This window comes from Schistocerca americana, chromosome 8 (assembly GCF_021461395.2).
Source record: "Schistocerca americana isolate TAMUIC-IGC-003095 chromosome 8, iqSchAmer2.1, whole genome shotgun sequence".
Classification (NCBI taxonomy): domain Eukaryota; kingdom Metazoa; phylum Arthropoda; class Insecta; order Orthoptera; family Acrididae; genus Schistocerca; species Schistocerca americana.
The window spans coordinates 459943309-459971116 of record NC_060126.1 but is presented as its reverse complement, the minus strand read 5'-3'; the positions used below and the strand labels follow the sequence as shown (position 1 = coordinate 459971116).

Sequence of the window (27808 nt, the reverse complement as noted above, 5' to 3'; positions counted from 1 at the left end):
CTGTTCTCGCTATCTGTAGTAGTAGGCGCCGAAGTATTCGTCTTTCGTAGCAGTAAACATCAGATAATCTACAAATACTTTCCTAATCCCCGCTCAATGGTGCAACAAATGGAGACAAACCTTTGGCAGTATATAACAGAAATTCCTTATGATCAAGGCGAAAAACGCAAAATTCAGATGTACCAAGTAAGATCACAAACTCTGTGTTTTCTCAGATCAGCTAGGAAATCGTAACGCAAACAACAGTACCGGATCCGCTCCTGGGATTAACGAACGTTGGGATAGGTACATTAGGTAAGCTATTTACCTATAACGAAGGCTTTCACGACTGGTTGTTTTACTTGCTGCCATTGTTCTGGGTTGTATGGCCGCGGGTCCAAGAAACTTTTCCGTTCCTGATGTTTCGACCACAGCTGCAATGGACATCTTCGGATGTGCTCCTGGCGACGTAGAAACTTGCCGACTCACGAGTCCGACGTCGGAGAGCGACATGTAGGGTGACAAATAGTGAAGTATATGAAAAGAAACGCAAGTTAGTCACAAACTAAGGTGTGCACACACTTTATTCAACATGTAAACGTCACTACAGATATTCAGATTTAGTTATGACATGTCTGATATGCCTGTCATCTCTGGTGATGATGTGGCGCAAACGAATAACGAAATTCTGCATGACCCGCTCAAGTGTCGGAACATCGATGCTGTCGATGACCTCCTGAAGGGCTGTTTCCTGCTCAGAAATGTTTTGGGGTTACTGCTGTACCCCTTGTCTTTAATATAACCCCACAAAAAGGAGTCACATGTGTTCAGATCAGCAGAATATGGCAGCCAATCGAGGCCCAGTGATCTGAGGTACCACAGAGCCAGAACGCGGTCCCCGAAATGCTCCTCCAGGACATGAAACATTCTCCTGCTTCGATGGGGCCGACCTCCGTCTTGCGTGAACGAAATCCTGTCGAAATCAGGGTCACTTTGGATAATGGGAATGAAATGATCTTCCAAAACCTTCACGTTCCGTTCGGTAGTCATCGTGCCATCAAAGAACATCACATCGATTATTCCGTGACTGGACATTGCACACCACACACGGTGAAGAGACTTCTCGATCCCAGAGAACGGCCTTCAGTCAGGAAACCAGGAAGTGAAGTTTCCCAAAACCATAATTTTATCTACAGTGAAACTATTATCCACAACTATATAGAGAAGCCGTCGAAATAAACAAACAAGGGGATAATTTTAACAGAAAAGACGAAGCCATTAAACTTAACGATATATGACAGTGGCTCTTCAAAATCGATACGCAAGTTTTTATTCTCGACAGGCGACAGTCGATAGTTCAGTTATATCTGTGACAAGGATTATCTCTGCTGATCACGGGTAAACTCGACCACGCCCATCGTACACAGTATTTATGTCACTTTCTGAAGTCCGACTTGTCAGTCGCCAGGAGCACCTCCGAAGATGTCCAGCTTAGCTCTGGACCGAACATCAGGGACCGAAAAGTTTCTTGGACCACGGGCATACATCACGGACGACGCACCAGTAACCAACCTGTTTACAGCTGTTCCACAACAAGTTAGGTGCATTGCAGAATTGTTCCCTTCCACACCCTTGAAACACAGAAGACAAATATTTAAAGGATAAAAATTCGATTATATGATTCTCTCACAAACGTCTTTGATGTCTTTCCTGCCCTTAGGTAACATTTAAGTGATGTCAGTCCACAGAAACAACCGCTATGTCTATGAACAGCTAACAAGGGAACCTCCCCATCGCAACCCCTTCAGATTCAGTTATAAGTTGGCACAGTGGATAGGCCTTGAAAAACTGAACACAGATCAATCGAGAAAACAGGAAGAAGTTCTGTGGAACTATGAAAAAAATAAGCAAACTATACAAACTGAGTAGTCCATGTCCAAGATAGGCAACATCAAGGACAACTAGAGTTCACGAGCGCCGCGGTCTCGTGGTTAGCGTGAGCAGTTGGGGAACGGAAGGTCCTTGGTTCGAATCTTCCCTCGAGTGAAAATTTTAATTTTTTATTTTCAGACAATTATGTGACGCACATGCCGTCATCAGTGTCGTATAGAATATATCAGACGTGTTTTCCTGTGGAGGAATCGGTTGACCTATGACCTTGCGATCAAATGTTATCGGTTCCCATTGGAGAGGCACGTCCTTTCGTCTACTAATCGCACGGTATTGCGGTGCGGTCGCAAAACACAGACACTAAACTTACTACAGTGAACAGAGACGTCAATGAACGAACGGACAGATCATAACTTTGCGAAAAAAAAGAAGCAAATTTTTCACTCAAGGGAAGACTTGAACCAAGGACCTCTCGTTCCGCACCTGCTCACGCTAACCACGGGACCACGACGCTCTTGAGCTCACATTGCCCTTGAAGTTGCTTATCTTGCGCATGGACAACTCAGTTTGTATTTTTTTCATAGTTCCACACAACTTCTTCCTGTTTTCTCGATTGATCTGTGTTCAGTTTTTCAAGGCCTATCCTCTGTGCCAACTTATAACTAAATCTGAGGGGGGTGCGATGAGGAGGTTCCCTTGTAAGTCTAACACAGCGATGTGTGTATTGTTTGCCGGCCGGAGTGGCCGAGCGGTTCTAGGCGCTAAAGTCTGGAACCACGCGACCGCTAAGGTTGCAGGTTCGAATACTGCCTCGGGCATGGATGTGTGTGATGTCCTTAGGTTAGTTAGGTTTAATTAGTTCTAAGTTCTAGGGGACTGATGACCTCAGAAGTTAAGACCCATAGTGCTTAGAGCCATTTGAACCATTTGTGTGTAGTTTCAAAATTCCTGATGACTTACGTTTATCCGCTTAAGAATTGTTTCGATGGTGAAATTGATACACTGCAAGTCAAAAGAAAGATGCACCACGAAAGAGTTGTGCGAATTGGTCACAAACTGATATTCATACAGGCATCGACGAAATATACAAAACTGTAAACGCTGTTGACCGATGGATGAATATGTGACGCTGCAGCGCAATTTCACCGCGCAGCTGGCAAGGGATGGTGAAGAGGGAACATGTCGATACCAGGGCATTAAAGACTTTGCGAATTTCATTCCGTATACTCAGTTGGACAGTAGCTTGGCCTCGCAGACAGGCGTGTGAACAATATACGCTGATGTCCGCATTTGAGAGGGGACGCGTAGCTGGGCTCAAAAAAGCCGGTTGGAGTAATCGGCGAACCGCTCGACCTTTGTGTAGGAGCGTGCCACTATTCGACGATGTTGGCAAGAATACCAGGGGTACCGGTATGAAATGAGCATTAAATACAAATGTGTCGATAGGGAACATTTGTTGGGAACGAGCCTTAATTTTTTTTTGTTTCGTTGGTATGACATCTGTCAAGGATATTTAGTATACATCAAGTCATGGAACAAACAACATCACATGTTTTCATCGTGTTAACAATGTCGAATTTTGTACCAGAAAGTGATGATTTGCGGACAGCATTAATTTTTTTGTTTTCATTTGATAAAAAGTGCTGCAGAGTCGCATCGAATGCTTGTCGAGGTATATGGTGATCATGCTCTATCAGAAGCAACATGCAAAAGATGGTTTCAACGGTTCAGAAATAATGATTTTTATGTAAGAAATGAAGAACGTGGAAGACCACCAAAAAATTTCGAAGACGCCGAATTGCAAGCAATATTGGATGAAGATGATACTCTGAGTCAAAAGCAAATGGCGGCAATGCTAAATGTTGCACAGCAATCAATTTCTGACCGTTTGAAAGCTATGGGTAAGATCCAAAAGTGTGGAAAAAGGGTGCCACATGAATTGAATGAAAGACAGACGGAAAACCGAAAAACAATTTGTCAAATTTTGCTTCAAAGACATGAAAAAGAATCAATTTTGCATCGAAATGTTACTGACGATGAAAAATGGATTTATTTTAAGAATCCTAAACGGGAAAAATCATGGGTTAATCCGGGACAACTATCAACATCGACTGCAAAACCAGATCGATTCGGCAAGAAGACAATGCTCTGTGTTTGGTGGGATCAGAAAGGTGTCGTGTATCATGAGTTTTTGAAACCCGGTGTAACTGTGAATACTAATCGCTACAGACAACAAATGGTCAATTTGAACTATGCATTGATCGAAAAAAGACCAGAATGGGCCAGAAGACATGGCAAAGTAATTTTTTACACGACAATGCACCTGCGCACAAAGCAAAACTGGTTCAGGATACAATCAAAACACTTGGCTGGGAGCTGCTACCCCACCCGACATATTCACCAGACTTGGCCCCTTCCGAATACCATTTGTTTTCATCAATGGGACACGAATTGGCTGAGGAACACTTCGATTCCTACGAAGAAGTCGAAAATTGGGTGTCTGATTGGTTTACTTCAAAAGACGAACATTTCTATTGGCGTGGTGTCCACAAATTGCCAGAAAAGTGGTCAAAATGTTTAGAAAGCAATGGTCAGTGCTTTGAATAAAATGTTTTTACTTTTCAATTCAAAATTAGTGTTTCATTTTAACAAAAAAACGCTCATTTCATACCGTTACACCTGGTAGATGAATCATAGTCGATCACAGCGTCAAGAAGGAAATGATCGACCTAGAGAGAAGACAGAACATGAGGCCCGAGCCATGGTCAGAGAGGCACTCAGAGCCCCGGATTCATCATTATCATCGATCCGACATGCAAATGGTGCTTAGTGAGCACAAGGATCATTGATAGGCGGCTCGTAGAAGGGGGCTGAGCTCACAACGCCCCTAGCACTGACTGCGATTGTACTTCAACAAGCGCTTCTGCAGTGGTGTGGGGCACTTTGACCTAGAATCCCATTGACTGCAGTAGATCTGTCTTCAGTTATGAATCCTGGTTCAAACTGAGCACCGACGACCAGCGAAGACGTGTCTGGAGACGGACGGGACAGTGCTGGTATACCAGCTTGACTGTCGCCCGCCATACAGCCCGATAGTCACGAGTAATGGTCTGGGGTGCCATTTAGTTTCATACCAGGAACCCTTTGATTGTTGCCCGCGGCAGCCTTACAGCACTGCGGTACGTCGAGACATTATACCCCCAGTTTTGTTGCCCTTCTTGGTGAGCTACCCTGGGTTTATGCTTCAGCAAGATAATACCCGCCCGCACACACTGAGAGTTTCATCTACATGATTACTCTGCAATTCACATTTAAGTGCTTGGCAGAGGATTCATCGAAGCACAATCATACTATCTCTCTACCATTCCACTTCCGAACAGCGCACGGGAAAAACGAACACCTAAACCTTTCTGTTCGAGCTCTGATTTCTCTTATTTTATTTTTATGATCATTCGTACCTATGTAGGTTGTGCTCAACAAAATATTTTTGCATTCGGAAGAGAAAGTTGGAGACTGAAATTTTGTAAATAGATCTCACCGCGACGAAAAACGTATTTGCTTTAATGACTTCCATCCCAACTCGCGTATCATATCTGCCACACTCTCTCCCCTAATACGTGATAACACAAAACGAGCTGCCCGTTTTTGCACCCTTTCGATGTCCTCCGTCAATCCCACCTGGTAAGGATCCCACACCGCGCGACAATATTCTAACAGAGAACGAACGAGTGAAGTGTAAGCTGTCTCTTTAGTGGACTTGTTGCATCTTCTAAGTGTCCTGCCAATGAAACGCAACCTTTGGCTCGCCTTCCCCACAATATTATGTATGTGGTCTTTCCAACTGAAGTTGTTCGTAATTTTAACACCCAGGTACTTAGTTGAATTGACAGCCTTGAGAACTGTACTATTTATCGAGTAATGGAATTCCAACGGATTTCTTTTGGGACTCATGTGGATCACCTCACAATTTCGTTATTTAGCGTCAACTGCCACCTGCCACACAATACAGCAATCTTTTCTAAATCGCTTTGCAACTGATACTGGTCTTCGGATGACATTACTACACAGTAAATTACAGCATCATCTGCGAACAACCTAAGAGAACTGCTCAGATTGTCACCCAGGTCATGTATATACACTCCTGGAAATGGAAAAAAGAACACATTGACACCGGTGTGTCAGACCCACCATACTTGCTCCGGACACTGCGAGAGGGCTGTACAAGCAATGATCACACGCACGGCACAGCGGACACACCAGGAACCGCGGTGTTGGCCGTCGAATGGCGCTAGCTGCGCAGCATTTGTGCACCGCCGCCGTCAGTGTCAGCCAGTTTGCCGTGGCATACGGAGCTCCATCGCAGTCTTTAACACTGGTAGCATGCCGCGACAGCGTGGACGTGAACCGTATGTGCAGTTGACGGACTTTGAGTGAGGGCGTATAGTGGGCATGCGGATGCGGGAGGCCGGGTGGACGTACCGCCGAATTGCTCAACACGTGGGGCGTGAGGTCTCCACAGTACATCGATGTTGTCGCCAGTGGTCGGCGGAAGGTGCACGTGTCCGTCGACCTGGGACCGGACCGCAGCGACGCACGGATGCACGCCAAGACCGTAGGATCCTACGCAGTGCCGTAGGGGACCGCACCGCCACTTCCCAGCAAATTAGGGACACTGTTGCTCCTGGGGCATCGGCGAGGACCATTCGCAACCGTCTCCATGAAGCTGGGCTACGGTCCCGCACACCGTTAGGCCGTCTTCCGCTCACGCCCCAACATCGTGCAGCCCGCCTCCAGTGGTGCCGCGACAGGCGTGAATGGAGGGACGAATGGAGACGTGTCGTCTTCAGCGATGAGAGTCGCTTCTGCCTTGGTGCCAATGATGGTCGTATGCGTGTTTGGTGCCGTGCAGGTGAGCGCCACAATCAGGACTGCATACGACCGAGGCACACAGGGCCAACACCCGGCATCATGGTGTGGGGAGCGATCTCCTACACTGGCCGTACACCATTGGTGATCGTCGAGGGGACACTGAATAGTGCACGGCACATCCAAACCGTCATCGAACCCATCGTTCTACCATTCCTAGACCGGCAAGGGAACTTGCTGTTCCAACAGGACAATGCATGTCCGCATGTATCCCGTGCCACCCAACATGCTCTAGAAGGTGTAAGTCAACTACCCTGGCCAGCAAGATCTCCGGATCTGTCCCCCATTGAGCATGTTTGGGACTGGATGAAGCGTCGTCTCACGCGGTCTGCACGTCCAGCACGAACGCTGGTCCAACTGAGGCGCCAGGTGGAAATGGCATGGCAAGCCGTTCCACAGGACTACATCCAGCATCTCTACGATCGTCTCCATGGGAGAATAGCAGCCTGCATTGCTGCGAAAGGTGGATATACACTGTACTAGTGCCGACATTGTGCATGCTCTGTTGCCTGTGTCTATGTGCCTGTGGTTCTGTCAGTGTGATCATGTGATGTATCTGACCCCAGGAATGTGTCAATAAAGTTTCCCCTTCCTGGGACAATGAATTCACGGTGTTCTTATTTCAATTTCCAGGAGTGTAGATCAGGAACAGCAGAGGTCCCAGGACGCTTCCCTGGGGAACACCTGATATCACTTCAGTTTTACTCGGTGATTTGCCGTCTATTACTACGAACTGCGACCTTCCTGACAGGAAGTTGCACAACTGAGACGATACCCCATAGGCCCGCAGCTTGATTAGAAGTCGCTTGTGAGGAACGGTGTCAAAAGCTTTCCCGAAATCTAGAAATACGGAATCAACTTGAGATCCCCTGTCGATAGCGGCCATTACTTCGTGCGAGTTTCTACAGCTTGTCTTCGTGCTTGTCAAATCCTACCTTGGCCACCGTGGTCGAACGATCTCTTCCCAACTGAGAGCGTTTGGAGCATTGTGGGCAGGACCCTCCAACTTGCTTAGAATTTTGACGATCTAACTGACCAATCAACAGAATTTGGCGCGATATCGCTCAGGATGATGTCCAACAACTCTGTCAATCAATGTCAAGCCGTATAACTATTTGCTTAAGGACCACAGGCGGACCAACGCGTTATTATCTTGCTCAATTTGCGATGGTCTTTCTCTTGAATAGATCATCCAATTTTTCTAAATTTGTAACCATTTATTCGTCTGTAAATGTACATCGCATCTACCAAATTTCGTCCCTTTCAGATAATTGCTTCATGGCGCGTCTTTTCTTCTTCTCTCTTTTTTTTTTTGATTTTTGTTTTTGTTGCTTAGAGTGTACGCTCCGCAAATGTGTAAGTTTTTAATCCATCGATGGTAACGCAGTAAAGCTAGTAGATGAGTTCACACGAAAGAAAAACGTGCACGATTCGTGTTCTACTGGGGCCAGCAGTAAAAACTGGTGGTAATTACGGGAACAAAGTTCGACACGTCAGCCTGACGTCAGCCGCGCAGTTGTCGCAATGCAGAGCGAGGTGCGTGGCAGAAGCGGCGGCGGGCAAATCGGATTTGCAGGTTTTGCGGCGGCGCCTTAGCTGCCTCCGCAGATCGCTAATATTTAGTGTGGCGAGAAGCGGCGCGGAGTCTGGGAGCGGTTAACAGCGGCGCGGGAGATTAAAAGCGAAACGTCGTTAACATTAAGCAAGGCGCGCGCGGGTAAGGGTAAGGAGGCGCCGCGGCACGGGGACTTAGTTTTACGAGGAGGCGCTTCTTATCTGGCGCGCGCCAACCGCCCGCGCAACGAATCAAAGCTTAAAGCATGGATTTTTGCTAATGTTTATTATGTTAAGACGGACGTATCTCGCTGTTGCCAGGGCCGTTGGCGCCGCTTGCGGCGGCTGTTTGCCGCCGGTCTGCGGTAATGGCACGCGGGCGATATTAAGCAGCGGCGGGTGAGTGGGAGTGCCCTCCCCTCCCCTCCCCTCCAGGCACAGTGTCGCTTTATTGGTTGCTGCGTGGGAGGCTCGTCTCGAGCTTAGCCGCAGCCGCCGCTTCTTGCCGAGGCGAGGGCCTGCGCGTCGCCGGGTCGGGTTTTGCCTCGGTTGTCGCCCGCCTGACGTCTAATAGCGAAGGGGGAATATCCTCCATCCCTTCCTCCACAGCTAAGACACAGCCCGTTCTGCCGGTCAGCGGAAGGTACAGCCGTCAGTGTAGGAGGCTTTCCGACGAACGTGTTATCCCCTTCCATTCCACTGATGCTAAAGTAGGGAAGCTGCAGCAAGCTCCATTGCCAATGGTAACAAGCCACGGCCTACTCTAACACCCAGATCTCAGTATCAAACGTCGTATGTCGATAGAGTATCAACCAAAACTCCGATTTAGTTCGTACTATGTGCTGCCGTCAAGCAGAACGGATGTAAACGTTAATTAAAAGTAACACCAAAACTACGCAGTACATGAAAAGCATAACTGTGTGTCACTGTTAGGTATAGCTTCCGTGGAGAAGCTGGTAGAGCGTTAGATCGTCGTACCAATGGTTTTGGGTTCAAACCTCAATCACGTCACCTTACTTTTACTGTATTCAGACCACTACAGCAGCACTCTCGTTTCTGAATGGGTAATAACAATGACTAAGCAATAATAATCGTAATTATCGATCGCTTGTACTGCATAAGTAAATTAAACTTTTATCTACACACGTAATTATTATTGTATATATCCGCTTCGGCGTATACTATTATCTGCGAAGTCAATTGTACTGGTGACGTATCAACGGATATCGAAATATCGAGATCAGTTTTGATTGCGGCGAGAATAAAAGTCTGTGATAATGTCGAGAGAAATACGAGGTTTGGAACCTCAATAGTGGCAAATATTTACTCACAACCAATACAAAAAAAGTTGCATGTTTGCACCTGTTACTGTCCTTCAAAGTAGGCACCAGTGTTGTGTAAAACCCGTTGCCAGCGATGTGAAAGGCGTAGTATACCGTTAGCAGAGCCTATTCTGTTGATGGTGCGAATGGAGCGGTCCAAAGTTATGGTCATTCTCGTATACGACTGTGATGGTGTTATCCTAACGCATTACGTTCCTCCACGGCAGACTTCAATGCACTGTATTACTGTTAGTTTTTGGCTCATCACCTGCGACCAGCTTTGCGAAAGAAGCGGTGACACTTTCTGCACAACCCACCCATCATTTTGCACGACAATGCGCGAGCGCATACAGCGCAAGCTGTGGCTACTCTGTCCGGTCGATGGGTCTGGGAAGTACTGTGCCATCCACTATGCTCCCCGGACTTAAGTCCTTGTGACTTTGATTTGATTCCGAAGATGAAGGAACCAATTCGTGGCATTCGCTTCAGAACTGTTCCAGAGATTCGACAGGCAGTAGACCACTCCATTCGCACCATCTACAGAAGAGGCTCTGCCAACGGTATACTACTCCTTCCACATCGCTGGCAACGGGTTCTACACAACGCTGGTGACTACTTTGAAGGACCGTAACAGGTGCGAACATGTAACTCTTTTGTATCGGTTGTGAATAAATAGTTGCCACTATTTAAATGGTTCAAATGGCTCTGAGCACTATGGGACTCAACTGCTGCGGTCATTAGTCCCCTAGAACTTAGAACTAGTTAAACCTAACTAACCTAAGGACATCACAAACATCCATGCCCGAGGCAGGATTCGAACCTGCGACCGTAGCGGTCTTGCGGTTCCGGACTGCAGCGCCTTTAACCGCACGGCCACTTCGGCCGGCGCCACTATTTAAGTTCCAACCCTCGTACAAAGCGCGTCTGTAAAGTTCGGTGAATTGTCTCAGGCCCGCAAAGTAATCAGCAATAGCTACACTAGCGCACTTCTGCCATCGGCTGTAAAGCTGTTGCAGACTTTTAGTAAACGCTTCTTGTGGAATCGCTCGAGGCCCGTGGTGACGCGTTGTTGGATATCCGCATCATTGCAGTAGGTGAGACCTGGCGCTACCAATACGACACGGAGACAAAGCGACAGTCAATGGCACGGTGTTCATCGTCTTCCCCGCCTGCCGAAAAGAGCTTATTGAGAAAATCTAAGATCAAGACGAGATTCATCGCCTTTTTGGACAGGAAAGGTCTTATCCACCACGAAGACGATGAACACCATGCCATTCACTGTCGCTTCGTCTCTCGATCGTATTCGTAGCAACAGTTCTCATCCCCGGTATAGCACCAGTTCTTAGGAGTATCTCCTGTAATGATGCGTATATCAAACAGCGTGTGACCATGATGTTTCGAGCGAACCGAGAAGAGGCGTACGCTGAGAGTTTCCAAGAGCTTTACAGCCGATGTCGGAAGTGTGTTGTAGCTAACGGTGATTACTTTGAAGGCCAGTAAAGGTAATTTCTTTCAACTTCCTTTATTGTTTGAGACCATTCACCGAACGTTTCAGTCACATCTTGTATCATCCGGATATACAGGGTGTTTCCGCAATAGCGTGCTAAAATGTAGCAGGACACAGAGAACGCCTCAATGAACAATTTGAAGTGGGGAACCTGAGGTCGGAGAGATAGGTTGAGGAGATAATGGAAGAAAGCTTGTCTACCACTTTGTCTAACACTAGTGCTTTCCAGCTTATTTACAACTAACATGCGTACACGTTTACACGTAATGCGCTGTTTATTTACATCTACAATCTTTATTTCCTGCAACGAAACAGGGAGGACGAGCCCGACTACTAGGAACTCATGATGCAGGTTTCGTTTACTGTACTTGTCCATAAGGTGGCTCTGCTGTATCGTATTTACATTGTCCCATGACAGAACGTGCTATGAATCAACGACAGACCCATTCATTACTCAGCGCTATTCATAGACGTACAGTACAATACGTGGGAGCAGTACCGGTACAGTATTTCCTGGTCGCTGGATTGGAATGGGAGGTCCTATTCCATGGCCTGTGTGGTTACTTGGCCTGAATACTTTTTGTTATTTCCATGGGCTTATCTAAAGCCACTTGTGCATGAGACCCAAGTGGATACGAAGATGGAATTAGTTGCCGGAATTGTAGCTGCCTGTGATCTGATTCGAAACACAACCTTGTTCGCCGATATCATGCTTGCATTGAGGTTGATCGCAGCCAGTTTCAGCATATTTTGGTATGTTCACTGTGCCAATGATGGTATTTGCAGTTAACTAACGTAAATAAAAAGGTACACAATAATGTGATTTTATTCCTGTTAACTACTTAAGCAGGATTTTCCAATCCCAGGTTCCCTACCTCAAATTGTTCAGTTGGGCATCATCTATCTCCTGTTAAATTTTTGCACCCTCCTACGGAAACATCATGTATTTTGTTTCGTCAGTTAAAAATCGAATGCGTAACGAATGAAGCGTTTTCCTTGGAGGGTGAGCGGCGTGTTCGCCTGAGGGCGTCGGCGGATGGTTGGCTGGATGGCTGGAGAAGGGAGTAACTTTTTAGGCCGATCGGCATCACTGTAAACACGCTTAGTGGCCGCTACCGGCACACGCGACGCTTCGGCACTATGGCGTGCGGCGTCGACGTCCGCGCGCTGGGTGTTGTCGCGTTCCGTGCTCGCAGGAGACGCGTCGCGCCCTTACTGCGGCCCGACACGCCACAATCAGATAAAAAACACGAAAATAGTGATAAAACATATGCATATTAGCCGTATTAATTTAATTGCGCAGCCCGTTAATAGCTCTTGATTGCAATTAGAGTAAAAGCAAACGGCGCGGGCCCGGCAGGGCCGCGCGAACAGTCGCGGGCGAGCAGAAAAATTAGTGTCGGCGGCGCCGCGCGGATAAATGGCTGAGCGGGCTTTACATCGCGTGTCGTGCCCCCGTCTGTCTCTGCGAGCGACCCGCGCCTCTCCGCGGGGACCGAAAAATGATTCGAATTAGTGATGAGCACACCGCTCCCTGCGATCTTCCGTGTAGAGCGATAAACGAGCGCAAAGATTGTGGCGAAATCTGCCCTTTGCGGCAGAGTTGTAAGGACGCTGGTTGCGGAGTCTGCTCGACCGTCGGTGATCTTCTGCGTTTCACAGCGTGGCACCTATGCGTAAACGATCCATTTAGGCAGTGTCTGACATGAACACAGATCAAACCAAAGAAACACCTCTTATGATATAATAGTCGCAGCTTACTGTACCATGTGCCATGTTAAATCTGTTACTAAATAACATAGATTTTTTAACATACAGCGCAATTTAGAATAAGATTTTAACACAATAATACACAAAATACAAACACATCAATAGTAATTCCTAAACGCATAGTACGACGAAGTGACAAGTTATGGGATAGCGAAATGGTTCAAATGGCTCTGAGCACTATGGGACTTAACATCTGAGGTCTTCAGTCCCCTAGAACTTAGAGCTACTTAAACGTAACTAACCTAAGGACATCACACACATCCATGCCCGAGGCAGGACTCGAACCTGCGACCGTAGCGGTCACGTGGTTCCAGACTGAAGCGCCTAGAACCGCTCGGCCACACCGGCCGGCGCAGCGAAATGTTCATATAGCGATGGCGGTAATATCGATTACACAAGGTATTGGCAGAGCTGTCATTGGTACTACGGTGATTCATGTGAAAAGGTTTCCGGCGCGACTGTGGCTGCAGTACGGGAATTACGAGACTTTGAACGCGGAATGGTAATTGGATCTAGACGCATGCGTCATTCCATTCTGAAAACTGTTGGGGTATTCAATACGCCGAGGTACACAGTTTCAAGAGTGTGCTGAGAATACCAAATTTCAGACGCTGCCTCTCTCCACGAACAACGCTGTGGCCAATGGGCTTCACTTAACCAGCCAAAGCAGTGGCGTATGTGCAGAGCTGTCAGTGTTAACAGACAAGCAACACTGCATGAAATACCCACTGAAATCAACGTGGGACGTACGACAAAGTATCCGTTAGAAAAGAGCGGCGAAATTTTGCGTCAATCGGCTATGGCAACAGACGACCGACGCGAGTGCCTTTGCTGGGGGCACGACATGGCCTGCAGCGAAAGTCCTGGGATTCGTGACTATATTGGCTGGACACTACACAACTGCAATACCGTGACCTACTCAGATGAGTTCCAGTATCAGTTGGTAAGAGATGGCGATATGGTTCGCGTGTGGCGTAGACCCCACGAAGCCATGGACCCCAAGTTGTCAACAAAGCACTGTGCAAGCTCGTGGTGGCTCCGTAATGGTGTGGTTAGTGTTTACATGGAATGGAGTGGGTGGTCTGGTCCAAATGAACCGATCACTGACTGGAAATGGTTATGTTGAGCTTCTTGGAGACCATTTGCAGCCATTCAGGGACTTCATTTCCCCAAACAACGATGGAATATTTATGGACGACTGTGCGACATGTCACAACTGTTCGCTACTGGTTTGAAGAACATTCTGGAGAATTCGGACGAATGATTTGGCCACCCAGATCGCGCGATAATTATCCCACAGAACGTTTTAGGGACATAATCAAGAGGTCAGTTCGTGCACAAAATCCTGCACCGGCAACGCTTTTGCAATTATGGACGGCTTCAGAGGCAATATGGCTCAATATTCCTGCAGGGGACTTCCAACGACTTGAGTCCATGTCGCGTCGACTTGCTGCACTACCCCGGGCGAAACGTTGTCCGACACGATATTAGGAGGTATACCATCACTTTTGTCACCTCAGTATACAAATAAAGCGAAGTGTCAGGTAGCACCAGGAAACAAACACATAAAGACACTTCTCTTTGGCGATGGCTAAAGAATTGTTCAGAAGGTAGAAAATTACTTCCACTTTGCAATATACGAGGGTCACTCCAAAAGAAATGCACACTATTTAAAAAAAAATACAGTTTTCATTCAGCATGTGTGAAAGATTTACAGTGTGTAGATACATCCTTCCCACTTGTTTTCAAACATTCTTCAACCTGTTACCATGAGTGGCGCCGTCACAGCGTGACTGCTACACTTGACGTTCGTCAGAAGCAACGTGCTGTCATTGCATTCCTGTGCTGTGAAAACGAGACAGTGGGAAACATCCACAAGAGGTTGAAAAAGGTGTATGGACATGCTGCTGTCGATCGCAGTACAGTTAGTCGGTGGGCAAGCAGGTTACGTGATGAAAGCGGGCACGCCAATATTGAGGACTGTCCTCGCAGCGGCAGGCCTCGTACTGCACACACTCCAGACAATGTGCAGAGAGTTAGCGAACTGGTGACTGCTGACAGACGTATCACAGTGAACGAATTGTCACGCTACGTTGAGATAGGGGAAGGAAGCGTTTGCAGAATACTGAAAGTGTTGGCGTTAAAAAGGTTTGTGCCAGGTGGGTTCCACGGATGTTGACAGTGGTGGCTCAAAAAGAAACAAGCTCGAAGAAAAACGGTATGCAGCGAACTTTTGGAACAGGACGAGAATGGTGGAGATGAATTTCTTGGAAGAACTGTGACAGGTGATGAAACATGGCTCCATCACTTTTCACCAGAGATGAAGAGGCAATCAATGGAGTGGCATCATGAAAATTCACCCAAGAAAAAAAAATCCAAACCACACCTTCTGCTGGAAAAGTTATGGCTACGGTGATTTTCGATTCCGAAGGACTCTTGCTTCTGGACATCATGCCAAGTGGAACCACCATAAATTCTGATGCATATGTGACGACACTGAAGAAACTTCAAGCTCGACTGAGTCGTGTTCGACCACATCGGCTGTGGTGTCACCGCCAGACACGTGGTAGGTGGTAGCCTTTAAATCGGCCGCGGTCCGTTAGTATACGTCGGACCCGCGTGTCGCCACTATCAGTGATTGCAGACCGAGCGCCGCCACACGGCAGGTGTAGAGAGACTTCCTAGCACTCGCCCCAGTTGTTAACCGACTTTGCTAGCGATGGTTCACTGACAAAATACGCTCTCATTTGCCGAGACGATAGTTAGCATAGCCTTCAAGCTACGTCATTTGCTACGACCTAGCAAGGCGCCATTACCAGTTACTATTGAGATTATGAGTAATGTACCGTCAAGAGCGATGTTCACCATTTATGGATTAAAAGCTAAGTATTCCAGCAGCTACGTACGTTTTTTGCTAAAGTTTAATTTCCCTGTCCTCTTCCAGACCTCACGCCAGCCTGCGTGAGCTAAAACGCGTGCCTTTCGGCTTCCTCTCATAGTGGGTTGGCTCTCTTGCCAATCCACAACATCGGCAAAAGCAGGATGTTTTGCTGTTGCGCGACAATGCACGGCCACATGTCAGTCAAAAAACCGTGGAAGCGATCACGAAACTCGGATGGACAACACTGAAACACCCGCTTTACAGTCCTGACTTGGCTCCATGTGACTATCATCTCTTCGGGAAACTGAAGGACTCTCTTCGTGGAACAAGGTTTGAAGATGATGACTCCCTTGTGCACGCTGCCAAACAGTGGCTCAAACAGGTTGATCCAGAATTTTACCGTGCAAGTATACAGGCGCTGGTTCCAAGATGGCGTAAGGCAGTTGAGAGGGATGGAAATTATGCGGAGAAATGAAAATATTGTTCCTAAAGATGTATCTACACACCGTAAAACTTTAAAACATGTAGAATAAAAGATGGATTTAAAAAAAATAGTGTGCATTTCTTTTGGAGTGCTAATATCTGCATAAAGCCATTAAATCCTCCACCAGCAAGCCATTCCAGCGAAGTCGCGAAGCTCGGAAGGAGGCGGATTGGGCGTGGTTAGGTTGTTTGGGGGATGGAAGGGGGTCAGGAGAGGGGGGCAAGGCGACGAAGGCGTTTACACTAGAGCGTCGGGCGGCACTTATTTTGTATTCGTGTGCGAAAAGGCGGGCGAGCAGGCTGCCGGGGGCGAAGCAAAGTCTGGCCGCCGGATTATGTAATCGCCGTTATTGGACTTGGGAATATTGTTTTAATGTTGCCATAAGCTCTTATAATATAGGGGATTCCGGCGGGCTTGTGGGTGTTAGAAAGATTGCTCATTACGGGGCAATTTCCAGTCCGCGCAACGGCGACATGGCCGACCCACTGCCAACAATTGGCACCGCCGCGGGCTAAGCTCCCACTTGCCTTCTCTCTCAGGGAGAGGACTTAGACGCAAACACGCGCAACGGCAGACGAACCGCCACCGCAAAATGCTTTGCGCAGCATTTTCTCGGCCCGAGCGCGACCGCAATCCCTCTCGTGCAGTCGACGCCAGTACAGACGAAACTTAGCGAGGCGCCGCAGTTATGCATGTTAAATAATATGTAGCCGTTTCCTCGGCGCGCCTTTCCTACGTGTGAATGAGCCCGGAGAGCGAGTCATCTTAAGGCGCCCCGCACAGGATAATGCGGACTGCTGTTATGCATCCGGAATCGACACAACTTCTGCCTCCCTTTGAGACAGTACACGCTGCACGTTTCTTCGAGCCCGGCGTAATCAGTGATACCAGAACCGCCACAGTATCCGCGCCCATTTTAACCCTGAGTTATTATATGGCGGCCACGCGAGTCTGATAGTTCTCGATGTTTGACTAATAATTATGGGTGCGACAGGAAATCAGAGATGGCGGCTATCGCTGTAGCAACCGGTTTTCGTTTATACCGATTTTTCTCTTTTACACCAGCTTGACTGTTAAAATCGTTCAAAATATTCGGTTTCTGAAATAACAAGACTTTTGCTTTTTATTCCTATTATTTCCTGTAACAAATGTAGAAATCTAACGAAGATTGAAATATTTTGACTCCCTCAGCTTAAAAATATACAGAATCAAACTGTTATATTAAAGAAGCCAATAAGAGAAAACTTAAGTGTGTCCACCATTCGCTGCTTTTCTGGAAAAGTGGTAAATGGTTGAATAATGTAAAAAATCATCAGTGTTCTTTTACTGACTCTAATTTTTAGAAAATCTGCTCAAAAATCATGTTGCAATCGGGGATCCTAATACTGTTTAGACATTACGAATAATCAGTCCAAGAGGCTAAAAACTGAGGTTGAAGAACTTCGACGGTTTCCAAGCCGTACAAGCAGATAAAGGCATATTACGTAGAGACAGGCGCAGACCTGCTACTTTCTGTTTTTATTGTATACTATGAATGAATTGCTGTTAGGTTTACAATTTTAAATGTTACCGTAATTTCCTTCCAGTTTTATTATTTCATAAAAATGGTATATAAATCTTTTAAAACAAATGACTCATTACACTAGATTGCTACATCACTTCATAGAAATATTTCCAAATTTGGGTTGGTACCGTTCTGCAATACGCAACGTGTGTGAGGCGACGACAGCGAGTAACTATCGTACAGACCAGGAGGAGGCAGGTCTTGCAAACTGCGTGTCCCCGCGTACCTCAAGCCACGACACAGGGCAACAGGGACATTACTGTCTCAGCAATGCTGTACTAATTCTTATGCCACGTGTTTGCTGCTCATTTCTGTCGGTATTGTTATTAAAATAGCACTGACCGATTTTCTCATTTTCTATAATAACGAACGCATTATTTCAAATAAATGGACATTTTACGAATAACAGTTACTCCTGTTTTTAAAAGAACGGTAAATTTAAAAAGAAAAAAGTTAGCGCTATTTCTATCGCTAATAGATATTTCAGTTTTTTAATCGGTTATTAGTAAAAATTATAAAACACCTGTTATAATTGAGACCAAACAAATATCGAAAAATACCGGTAATGCAGAATTAAAATACCTGTATCGGTTAGGCAGTATCTTTAGTCAGTTCTGAGGGAACGGTTGAATCTACTGCTAGAAGTGATCGCAGAACAGCCAATCTCTTAGAATGCGCACACAGTGGCACCCACATCGGTGAATTCTGGCGACGACTGACACTGGCCAACCATTTCAAACTAATGCGCCATTGCGTGCGCGGCCAGACTGCAGCCGATCTCATCGCCCGAACGTACAGACTTTAGACGAAGATCGATGAAATTCAAAACAGTTTTTCTTCGGTCGAATCGCCCGACATTCTCACATACGAAATATGGACTGTGAGAAACTGATAATTTATGTGAAATAGAGGATGAGGAAGGAAGGGGGAAAGGATTTGTGGGAAATTCCTGACGTCCAGCTGGACAGGGCATTGCCGTAATGCAGTGGTCAAACTTGAAAAGTTGTGCCGGGCCGGGACTCGACTCCTAATGCTCTGCTTCTCTAGAACGGTTGCCTTAACCGCCTCGGTCATCCGGAAACCTCTCTCCGTCCCATCCAAATTCTCAGTTTATCACATGTTCCAATGCAGCGTCCGCCGTCCAAATTAAGGCGCTACAGTCTGGAACCGCGCGACCGCTACGGTCGCAGGTTCGAATCCTGCCTTGGGCATGGATGTGTGTGATGTCCTTAGGTTAGTTAGGTTTAAGTAGTTCTAAGTTCTAGGGGACTGATGACCTCAGATATTCAGTCCCTTAGTGCTCAGAGCCATTTTGAAATAAACGCCACGAAGCTGTTGCGCTCATGTAAGTGGTGTCTGTACTGACCGACATGCCCGATCCCGGCATTAATATTCAACTTACGTCATTGCATTGCCACAATGTCCTATGCAGCTGAAGTCAATTCCCACCCATCATTTCTCTTTCTTTCCCCACCAGCGACGCCATCACGAGTAGTGTCTGTTCTGTTAGACATGTCTTACAGAACAGACACCATTCATATGTACGAGGTGTGTTCAAAAAGTAAGGTGACTTTGTATTTTTATGAAAAAAATATTTGTGTATTCATCAATATTTATGTTGTCCCCTCATCAATATTTATGTTGTCCCCTTCAAAGTAATCCGCCTCAGTTACAATTTACTTGTGCCAACGCTTCTTCCAATCCTCGAAGCACTTCTCATACGCACTTTTTGGTACAGCCTTGAGTGCTTCCAACGATGCAGTTTTTATTTCCTCAGTCATTGATAATCTTCGTCCGTTCATAGGTCTCTTCTGTTTTGGGAACAGGAAAAAGTCTCAGGGGGCCAAATCTAGTGAATATAGTGGCTGAGACATGACTGTCGGGTTGTTTTTGGCCAAAAAATCTCTCACAAGCAACGATGAATGAGCAGGTGCATTAGCGCGATGCAAAAGCCATGAATTATTTTCCTCAATTCCGGACGTTTTTGCGTATTGCTTCTCGAGATCGGTGCATAATATCACGGTAATACTGCTTCCTAACCGCACGACCTTGAGGCAAAAATTCATTATGCACACGCCAGCGTAATTGAAATTGATCGACCTTGGCGAGCTGTTTTGGGACTTGGCTCTCCGGGATGCTTACATTGCGACGATTGGGCTATGATTTCGATGTCATAACCGTAAACCCATGTTCCGTCATCAGTTTTAAGCAAATCAGGATCATCATTGATGTCATTCAAGAGCTCCTAAGCGATGCTCGCTGACATACGTCTCGCGCCAAAAAAAAAAAAAAAAACGAAAAAATTGCATGACACGAGCCAACCGATATGCCGACATCCTCAGAAACTTCTCTTACGGTAATTCTTGTAATGCAGAAACGGAACTATTTATCAGACGTCGAAAAGGGCATGATCATTGGCTTTTGGGTCAAGGGTGCCGCGAGGGATTAGCTGAGCCGTCTAGGCGCTGCAGTCATGGACTGTGCGGCTGGTCCCGGCTGAGGTTCGAGTCCTCCCTCGGGCATGGGTATGTGTGTGTGTGTGTGTGTGTGTGTGTGTGTGTGTGTGTGTTTGTCCTTAGGATAATTTAGGTTAAGTAGTGTGTAAGCTTAGGGACTGATGACCTTAGGTGTTAAGTCCCATAAGATTTCACACACATTTGAATATTTTTTTGGGTCAAGGGTGGAAGCATTTTCAAAACAGCTAATTCTGTAAACTATTCATGTGCGAAAGTGGTTAAAGTATACCGTGCATGGCAAAATGCCGTTATCAAAACAGGCGCCGAGGCAAGCGTGGTGCACCAAGGGCCATATGACAGATGAACGACGGCGGTGATGTGTACGCGCGAATAGATGTGCAAACGTTGAGCAACTGACCCCCAAGATGAACTAAGTGTTTCCTCAACGAGCGTTCACCGAACGTTGCTCCGTATGGACCCCAGCAGCAACCGCCTGGTTCATGCATCCTTCCCGAGTACTGTTCATCGCCGACGAAGGCTGGAATTTGAACGCCATTACCGCAACTGGACGTCCACTGAGTGGCGACAGGTGGCCTTTCCAGATGAATCACGTTTTACCTTCCATCGGACAGATAACCGTTGGCGTGTACAGCATAAAATGTCTGAAAGGAAAATGGAGCAGCGCAAGTTTGCATCTACCCTTGGGGACCATGTCCACTCCCGCCCCCCCCCCCCCCCCCCCCTACAGGTAGTTCATTTTTCCTCGACACGATGGTGTCTACCAGCAGCACAATCCAACGTGTCACACAGCTCGCAGTGTACGTGCGTGGTTCGAAGAGTAACAGGGTGAGTTTACCGTACTCCACTGGCCACCAGACTCTCGGATTTAAACTCAACTGAGAATCTGTGGGACCAATTCGATCGCGCCATGTGGATCCTAAGCTGAGAAACCTAGCGCAGCTGACCACGGCAATGGAAGTCGGCATAGCTCCACATCACTGTCTGTAGCTTCCAGAACGACAAATGACTCCCTTTCTGCAAGTCTCGCAGAAGTCGGCGCTGGAAAATGTGATGGTTCAAATGGCTCTGAGCACTATGGGACTTAACATCTATGGTCATCAGTCCCCTAGAACTTAGAACTACTTAAACCTAACTAACCTAAGGACATCACACACATCCATGCCCGAGGCAGGATTCGAACCTGCGACCGTAGCAGTCGCGCGGCTCCGGACTGAGCGCCTAGAACCGCTAGACCACCGCGGCCGGCTGCAAAAAGTGATTAATCAGTCTTTTGACAGGTGGTCACATTGACGTGACTGGACAGTGCAAAAAACCACCGAACACGGAGTTCAGCTCAGTATGACGTAATAGTACGTGGTGTTGGATTGCACTGCTTGAGGGAAGAGACCAAACAGCGAGGTCACCGGTCTCATCGGATTAGGGAAGGACGGGGAAGGAAGACGGCCGTGTCTTTTGAAAGGAACCATCCCGGCATTTGCCTGGAGCGATTTAGGGAAATCACGGAAAACCTAAATCAGGATGGCCGGACGCGGGATTGAACCGTCGTCCTCCCGAATGCGAGTCCAGTGCGCTAACCACTGCGCCACCTCGCTCCTAAGTTCTGCTTGCGGCGTAAAACAGACGTCGCATCTCACTGGCCATGTTCCTCTGCACGAGGCAAAAATCTGACACGGCAGACTCTTCCTCCCACGCTTCGCAATGTAGTGGGACGGGACGTGGAATTCCACGCTGTGAGGTCACCAGCTCCCTTTCCGCGAACGTTTCCAGGTCCCGTGGGAGGACGCCTTAAGAGTTCAGCTACGAGCCGTCGTTCAGCAACCGGCCACCGGCTGACAGGAGGCTACCTACAGTGGCACGCTGCGCTGCTCCCTACCTGCAGGTGACTGACGGCTTGCCGCCCAGGAAGCCGCCCCCGCGGCCCCAGCGCCGCGGCAGCTCCAGCACCGAGATGCCGTGCGGGCCCACCAGCGCCAGCTGCGTCGCCGTCTGGTTGGACCGCAGCAGCTCCACCTCGTGAATCGGAGGGTCTGTCGGCTGCAGCGTCTGCAACAACACCACCAAAACACTAACCTCACAACATCGCACTGACAATCTTTGTTCTGGCTTGCGAACTGCTACTCTCTCTATTATGAGTTTGCCAACATTATTACCGTTTTAAGCAACCATCATCACAGGCAAGTTATATTTGAGCACAGTCGCTCGAAGTTCGGATAATAAGTATTTGGGTAGACATCATTTCCTCCCTTTTAAAATGGTTCAAATGGCTCTGAGCGCTATGGGACTGCTGAGGTCATCGGTCCCCTAGAACTTAGAACTACTTAAACCTAACTCACCTAAGGACATCACACACACATCCATGCCCGAGGCAGGATTCGAACCTGCGACCGTAGCGGTCGCGCGGTTCCAGACTGTAGCGCCTAGAACCGCTAGGCCATTCCGGCCGGCCCTCCCTTTTAAAATTATGTTGCATGCCTGTAGCAAAACGCGTCGTTCTGTGCTCAGTAAAAAACCCCGCATTTAGTTGCAAAATGGGTAGATTGACTGCCGCGAGTAATGAGTGTAGTGGGCATGGCCACTACAAATGTAGTGTGTGGACAGTATGTTGGGTATGTTTGTCTTACGGGGAGCGTGCCAGAGATAAGTCCACGCAGTCGCACTATCCTTTATGTCCTCGATGGCTCAGTCGGATAGAGCGTCTGTCATGTAAGCAGGAAATCCCGGGTTCGAGTCCCGGTCGGGACACACATTTTCAGCTGTCCTCGTTGATATTTATCGACGTCTCTAAGCAGCTAAAGGTCTGGATTTCATTGCAATTTCATTCTTCGAAGCTGCAAGACATATTCGAAAGAACAGATACCATCTTCAGAATAAGAGTTTCACTCTGCAGCGGAGTGTGCGCTGATATGAAATTGCCTGGCAGATTAAAACTGTGTGCCGGACCGAGACTCGAACTCTGGACCTTTGCCTTTCGCGGGCAAGTGCTCTACCAACTGAGCTACCCAAGCACGACTCACCCCCCGTCCTCACAGCTTTACTTCTGCCACTACCTCGTCTCCTACCTTCCAAACTTTACAGAAGCTCTCCTGCGAACCTGGCAGATCTAGCACTCCTGAAAGAAAGGATATTGCTAGTTCTGCAAGGTTCGCAAGAGAGCTTCTGTAAAGTTTGGAAGGGAGGAGACGAGGTACTGGCAGAAGTAAAGCTGTGAGGACGGGGCGTGAGTCGTGCTTGGGTAGCTCAGTTGGTAGAGCACTTGCCCGCGAAAGGCAAAGGTCCAGAGTTCGAGTCTCGGTCCGGCACACAGTTTTAATCTGCCATATGCCATCTTCATATAAAAATACCTGTATGTTGCGAAAAGTGGTAATTGACTCTAAATAAGAAAACTGTGAAGTTATCCACGTGAGTAGTAAAAGGAATCGACTAAATTTCGGTTATAAGATAAAACACACAAATCTAAAGGCTGTAAACCCAACTAAATACTTAGGGGTTACCATAGAGGATAACGATCACACAGATAATTTTGCGGGGAAAGCAAACGAAAGACAGCGACTGATTTGCAGAACACTTAGAAAATGCAACAGGTCTATTACAATAGTAAAGAGACTGCTTACACTACGCCTGTCCGCCCTCCTCAACAGTACTGTTGCACGGTGTGGGACCCGTATCAGATAGTATTGACGGAGGACATCGAAAACGTTCCAACAAGGACAGCTCGTTTTGTGCATCGCGAAATAGAGTAAAGAGTGCCACGGATATTATACGCGAATTGGGGTCGCGATCATTAAAAAGCAAGGGCGTTGTTCGTTGCGGCAGGATGTTCTCATGAAACTTCAATCACCAACTTTTTCCTCGGACTGCGGAAACATTCTGTTGGCGCTCACCTACATACGGAGAAATGATCATCATAATAAGAGAAATCAAGGCTCTCGAGGAAAGGTTTAAGTGTTCTTTTTCCCATGCACTGTTCGGAAGTGGAACAGTAGAGAAATAGCTTGAAGGTGGTTCGATGAACCCCCTCTGTCAGACGTTTAATTGTGAATTGTATCATGTAGATGTGGACTACCACAGTCGCTCACGTATACGTATAAGTTTAATGTACCTACGATAATGATTGCTGAGTTCTGTGGCTCTGGATCGAATTACTAGACACATTATTTACAGCTCTCTTCATGACACGTCACCTTTCGGGTTCTCATCCATCTTTAATTGGCCAAATACCGTCATATTTTCTTCGTTATTATCTTTCTGTTAACTACATTTCGAAACATGAAACCCGTAATTTGACCCTACGTGTAATTTTCGGCGTCTGCAAACACGTGAGTCGGCCATTTTCCGAATGATATGCTACAGCACTATATCAGTCAATACATACATTATTCAAAATAACGAGTTACAAGATACAGTATAAAAGTAGGAGTACTTAACCATAGATTAGATGTAAATACACGGGTTGGCAAAATGGGGTAGCTAAACAGATTTTTTTATCTCTTTTTATGTACAGCCCAGTTACAGCATATGACATGCGTTTCACATGCCAGATATCCGTCCTTGCAATTGGTAGTCCGTAACTTCACGGTTTGTTTCATTCTGACTGTGTTTTAGAGCAGTTGCTGTAACAGTAACTGGACCAGTATCGTTGACTTCTAACGGTCATAGCTGTATCCGGCTTGTTGTAGCCACTTGTCTTACCGGCCAACACTGGTCGATAAGCAAAAAGAAAATATCTGAATCTACGTAAGGTGGAGTAGTGATGTATTTATAATTGGGTAGTGCCTCTGCTTCCCAGTAACCAATGTCGCATAACCATTTGCTGGTATTATCGTCATAATGAACACATTACAAGAACTATTCCACTAAATTAAAAAAAAACAGTGTTTTGGAACCTATTTTGGTTTTGTACTATTTACGCACAATGTGAACAGAACCCGTCGTTCACAAACTAAATTTAATAAATTTTCTGAAAAATCAGAGAAAAGGCACCAGACGACACTTTCGAGCCATACTGGTTTGTAACCAACAGTGAGCGCCATTAATTCTTAGCGGGAGGCTCTTTAGGATGCGGTTCAATGAAATGCATGATCATCAGGTCGTATAATGCTTCTACAAACTGTCCTAAATTCTCCTTCGGAGTAATCAGTCCAGAATGGGGCGAACTATCGTGGGATGAGTGGGAAGATGACGCGCGAAATGTAAAATTAGATTTAGTAATTGAGGATTAAATCTGTTTGCTATGTATGTACTACTAGATTTTGTTTAGTCATATTCTTCAGTAACCACACCATCCTCTTTCTGTTTAGAATTTCCAGCTTTCCGAGTGACCTTCCCGCACAATGTATTGATCTTACTTTTGAATTGTTTAGGTGGGATATACGAAGTAACATTGTTCTGAAAACCACAAAGAGTAATTAAGCGTATGTGTATTGTTCTAAACCACTATGTGATATCATGAAAACTTATATTGCCCCAAAGTTGGTATTCGCTTTATAATAGGCAGCAAGAAAGGAAGGAAAGACAGTCCCGTCTCACTAAGACGTTGCCCCTAGTGGCAATATGTGATTTGCAAATCTACTTCCAATGCTTATTTGCTGTGTATGGCACAGAACTGACACTGCTGTTGTCACTAATGACGTTAATTTTGCAACTGTTCTGAATTATCTCAGCTTGATTCGATCATTCTCGGTATTCTCCTTCGTTTGTGAATTTTAAAGTTTGTTAACTTCTTCCATATGGCAACAGACTAATTAGGACGATGTCTGTTTAGCAGTAACTAATGCCTGCAAGATGACACCGGACAGCGACTAGTAACTACATGTTTTTCGTGCATTTCGTGATGAGAAAACTATAAACTCTCTACTGTGACAGTATTTCGTGGGCGTGCCGCCCGCCACGCATCTCAGTTCTCTCCCCTAATGATACATTATAATAATTAGTTAATTATATTTACCACGCTCTCACCAGGGACGCGACTCCCTCATTTTTTTGTGTCACTTTTAGCTTAATAAATACGCCGCTAACGAGTGGCAGAAACAACAGGATGTTACACTGACGAATACAGGAACGACACCTACGGCGAACCTGTGTGTGGAGACCTAATGAAAAACAACTACTGTGCTTTTGTCGCATATGAGCTATGTACACTCACAGTCTCCAAAATACACACTTTCAACGTAATTCAACTTTGTCCATCTAGTGACACATCTGGAAGATAATGCAGTGACAAGCATCGAGTTGAGCGAAGCCTATGAAACAGGCACATAGAGTATCTGGTAGTCGAAAATATTTACTACGCTTACATTACTGCATCTTGCTTCAACAAGCTAACTGTTTGCAGGTAATGCCAGTAGATTTTGGATTAATTAACCATGATTATGTAAGAGATATTGTGGAAGACAAAGAAGGAAGAAACATTCGAGTTCAACGTCACGTCAACGACAACAGTAGGCTTGGAACGTGGATGATGATGAAAGTATTCCGTCAGAGCGATGTAGAGGGAATCGTCTGGCATTTGTCTAGTTCATCGATTTAGCAAAGTACCTCATCTCGAGTGAGAGAGTGTCCATGAATAACCTAGACCGGTGTGGATTCAAGTAAGTTCTTCAAAAACTGAAAGTTATGTAATTTATTTCGTTTATTATTAGTCTTAATACATTAGGTGACAGGCACTACAGAACACTAAACTGTAGGCTACTGCAAGGAACGATTTTTCACACATTCTTGCAAGCTTTCGTAGAGGACTTTCCTTGCCGCTCAGCTGCACACAACGCTCCGACGAATGGCTAACTCTTCTTTCCGCGGTCTTGCTTATGCCCTGAAGCCGCTGATCGCAAGAACGAATGTGCGGAAGTTGCTTACTACGGCGCAAACAATGCCATATTTGGCCGGTGGTCACTAAAAGGAGGTCCTACAGATTTGTGAGGAACAGTACATCTGGTTCGTTCTCGGCGTACGATACTTACCTACGTATGTTCTACTTCTGTATCTACATAGCTACCCCGCAAGCCAGTATACGGAACATGGCGGAGGGTACCCTGTACCACAGCTTCCCTGTTCGATTCGCAAATGGAGCGAAGGAAAAACGACTATCTATATTCTTTCATGCGAGCCCTGATTTATTTTATCTTCTCTCGCGTTCCATACGCGACGTGTACTGTTCCCTGAACTTTCTTGATAGTGTTTTCCGAAAAGAACGTCTTCTTCCCTCCAGGAATTCCCACTCGAGTTCCCGCATCATTTCTGTAGAACTCACTTGATGTTAAAATCTGCCGGTAACAAATCTAGCAGCACGCCTCTGAATCGCTTCGACGTCTTCCTTTTACCCGACATACAAAGTGTGATAAAAAAGTAAAGGAATTTTATTTTTTTTTAGTTTGCGGGCTTTATGCATCCGATTTTCAATTTATTTTATGTTGTTGGTATATGTTTGCATTTTCAGCTTTTTGACTATTTGGTTTACT

General features: G+C 46.4%; 1 protein-coding gene and 1 non-coding gene across 2 annotated transcripts in view; one reads left to right on the top strand and one right to left on the bottom strand.

Annotated features, from left to right (window-relative positions):
• The window catches only part of LOC124544816 (nuclear pore complex protein Nup88), a 528951-nt gene that overhangs the window by 233075 nt on the left and 268068 nt on the right, over positions 1-27808 (bottom strand). The window contains exon 2 of the mRNA XM_047123507.1: positions 22228-22397. Within this exon, the coding sequence (XP_046979463.1) occupies positions 22228-22397 (170 nt within the window). The remainder of the gene's footprint in view (positions 1-22227; positions 22398-27808) is intronic.
• Positions 23022-23096, top strand: Trnat-ugu. The gene has a single exon. It is a non-coding gene; the product is annotated as a tRNA-Thr (tRNA).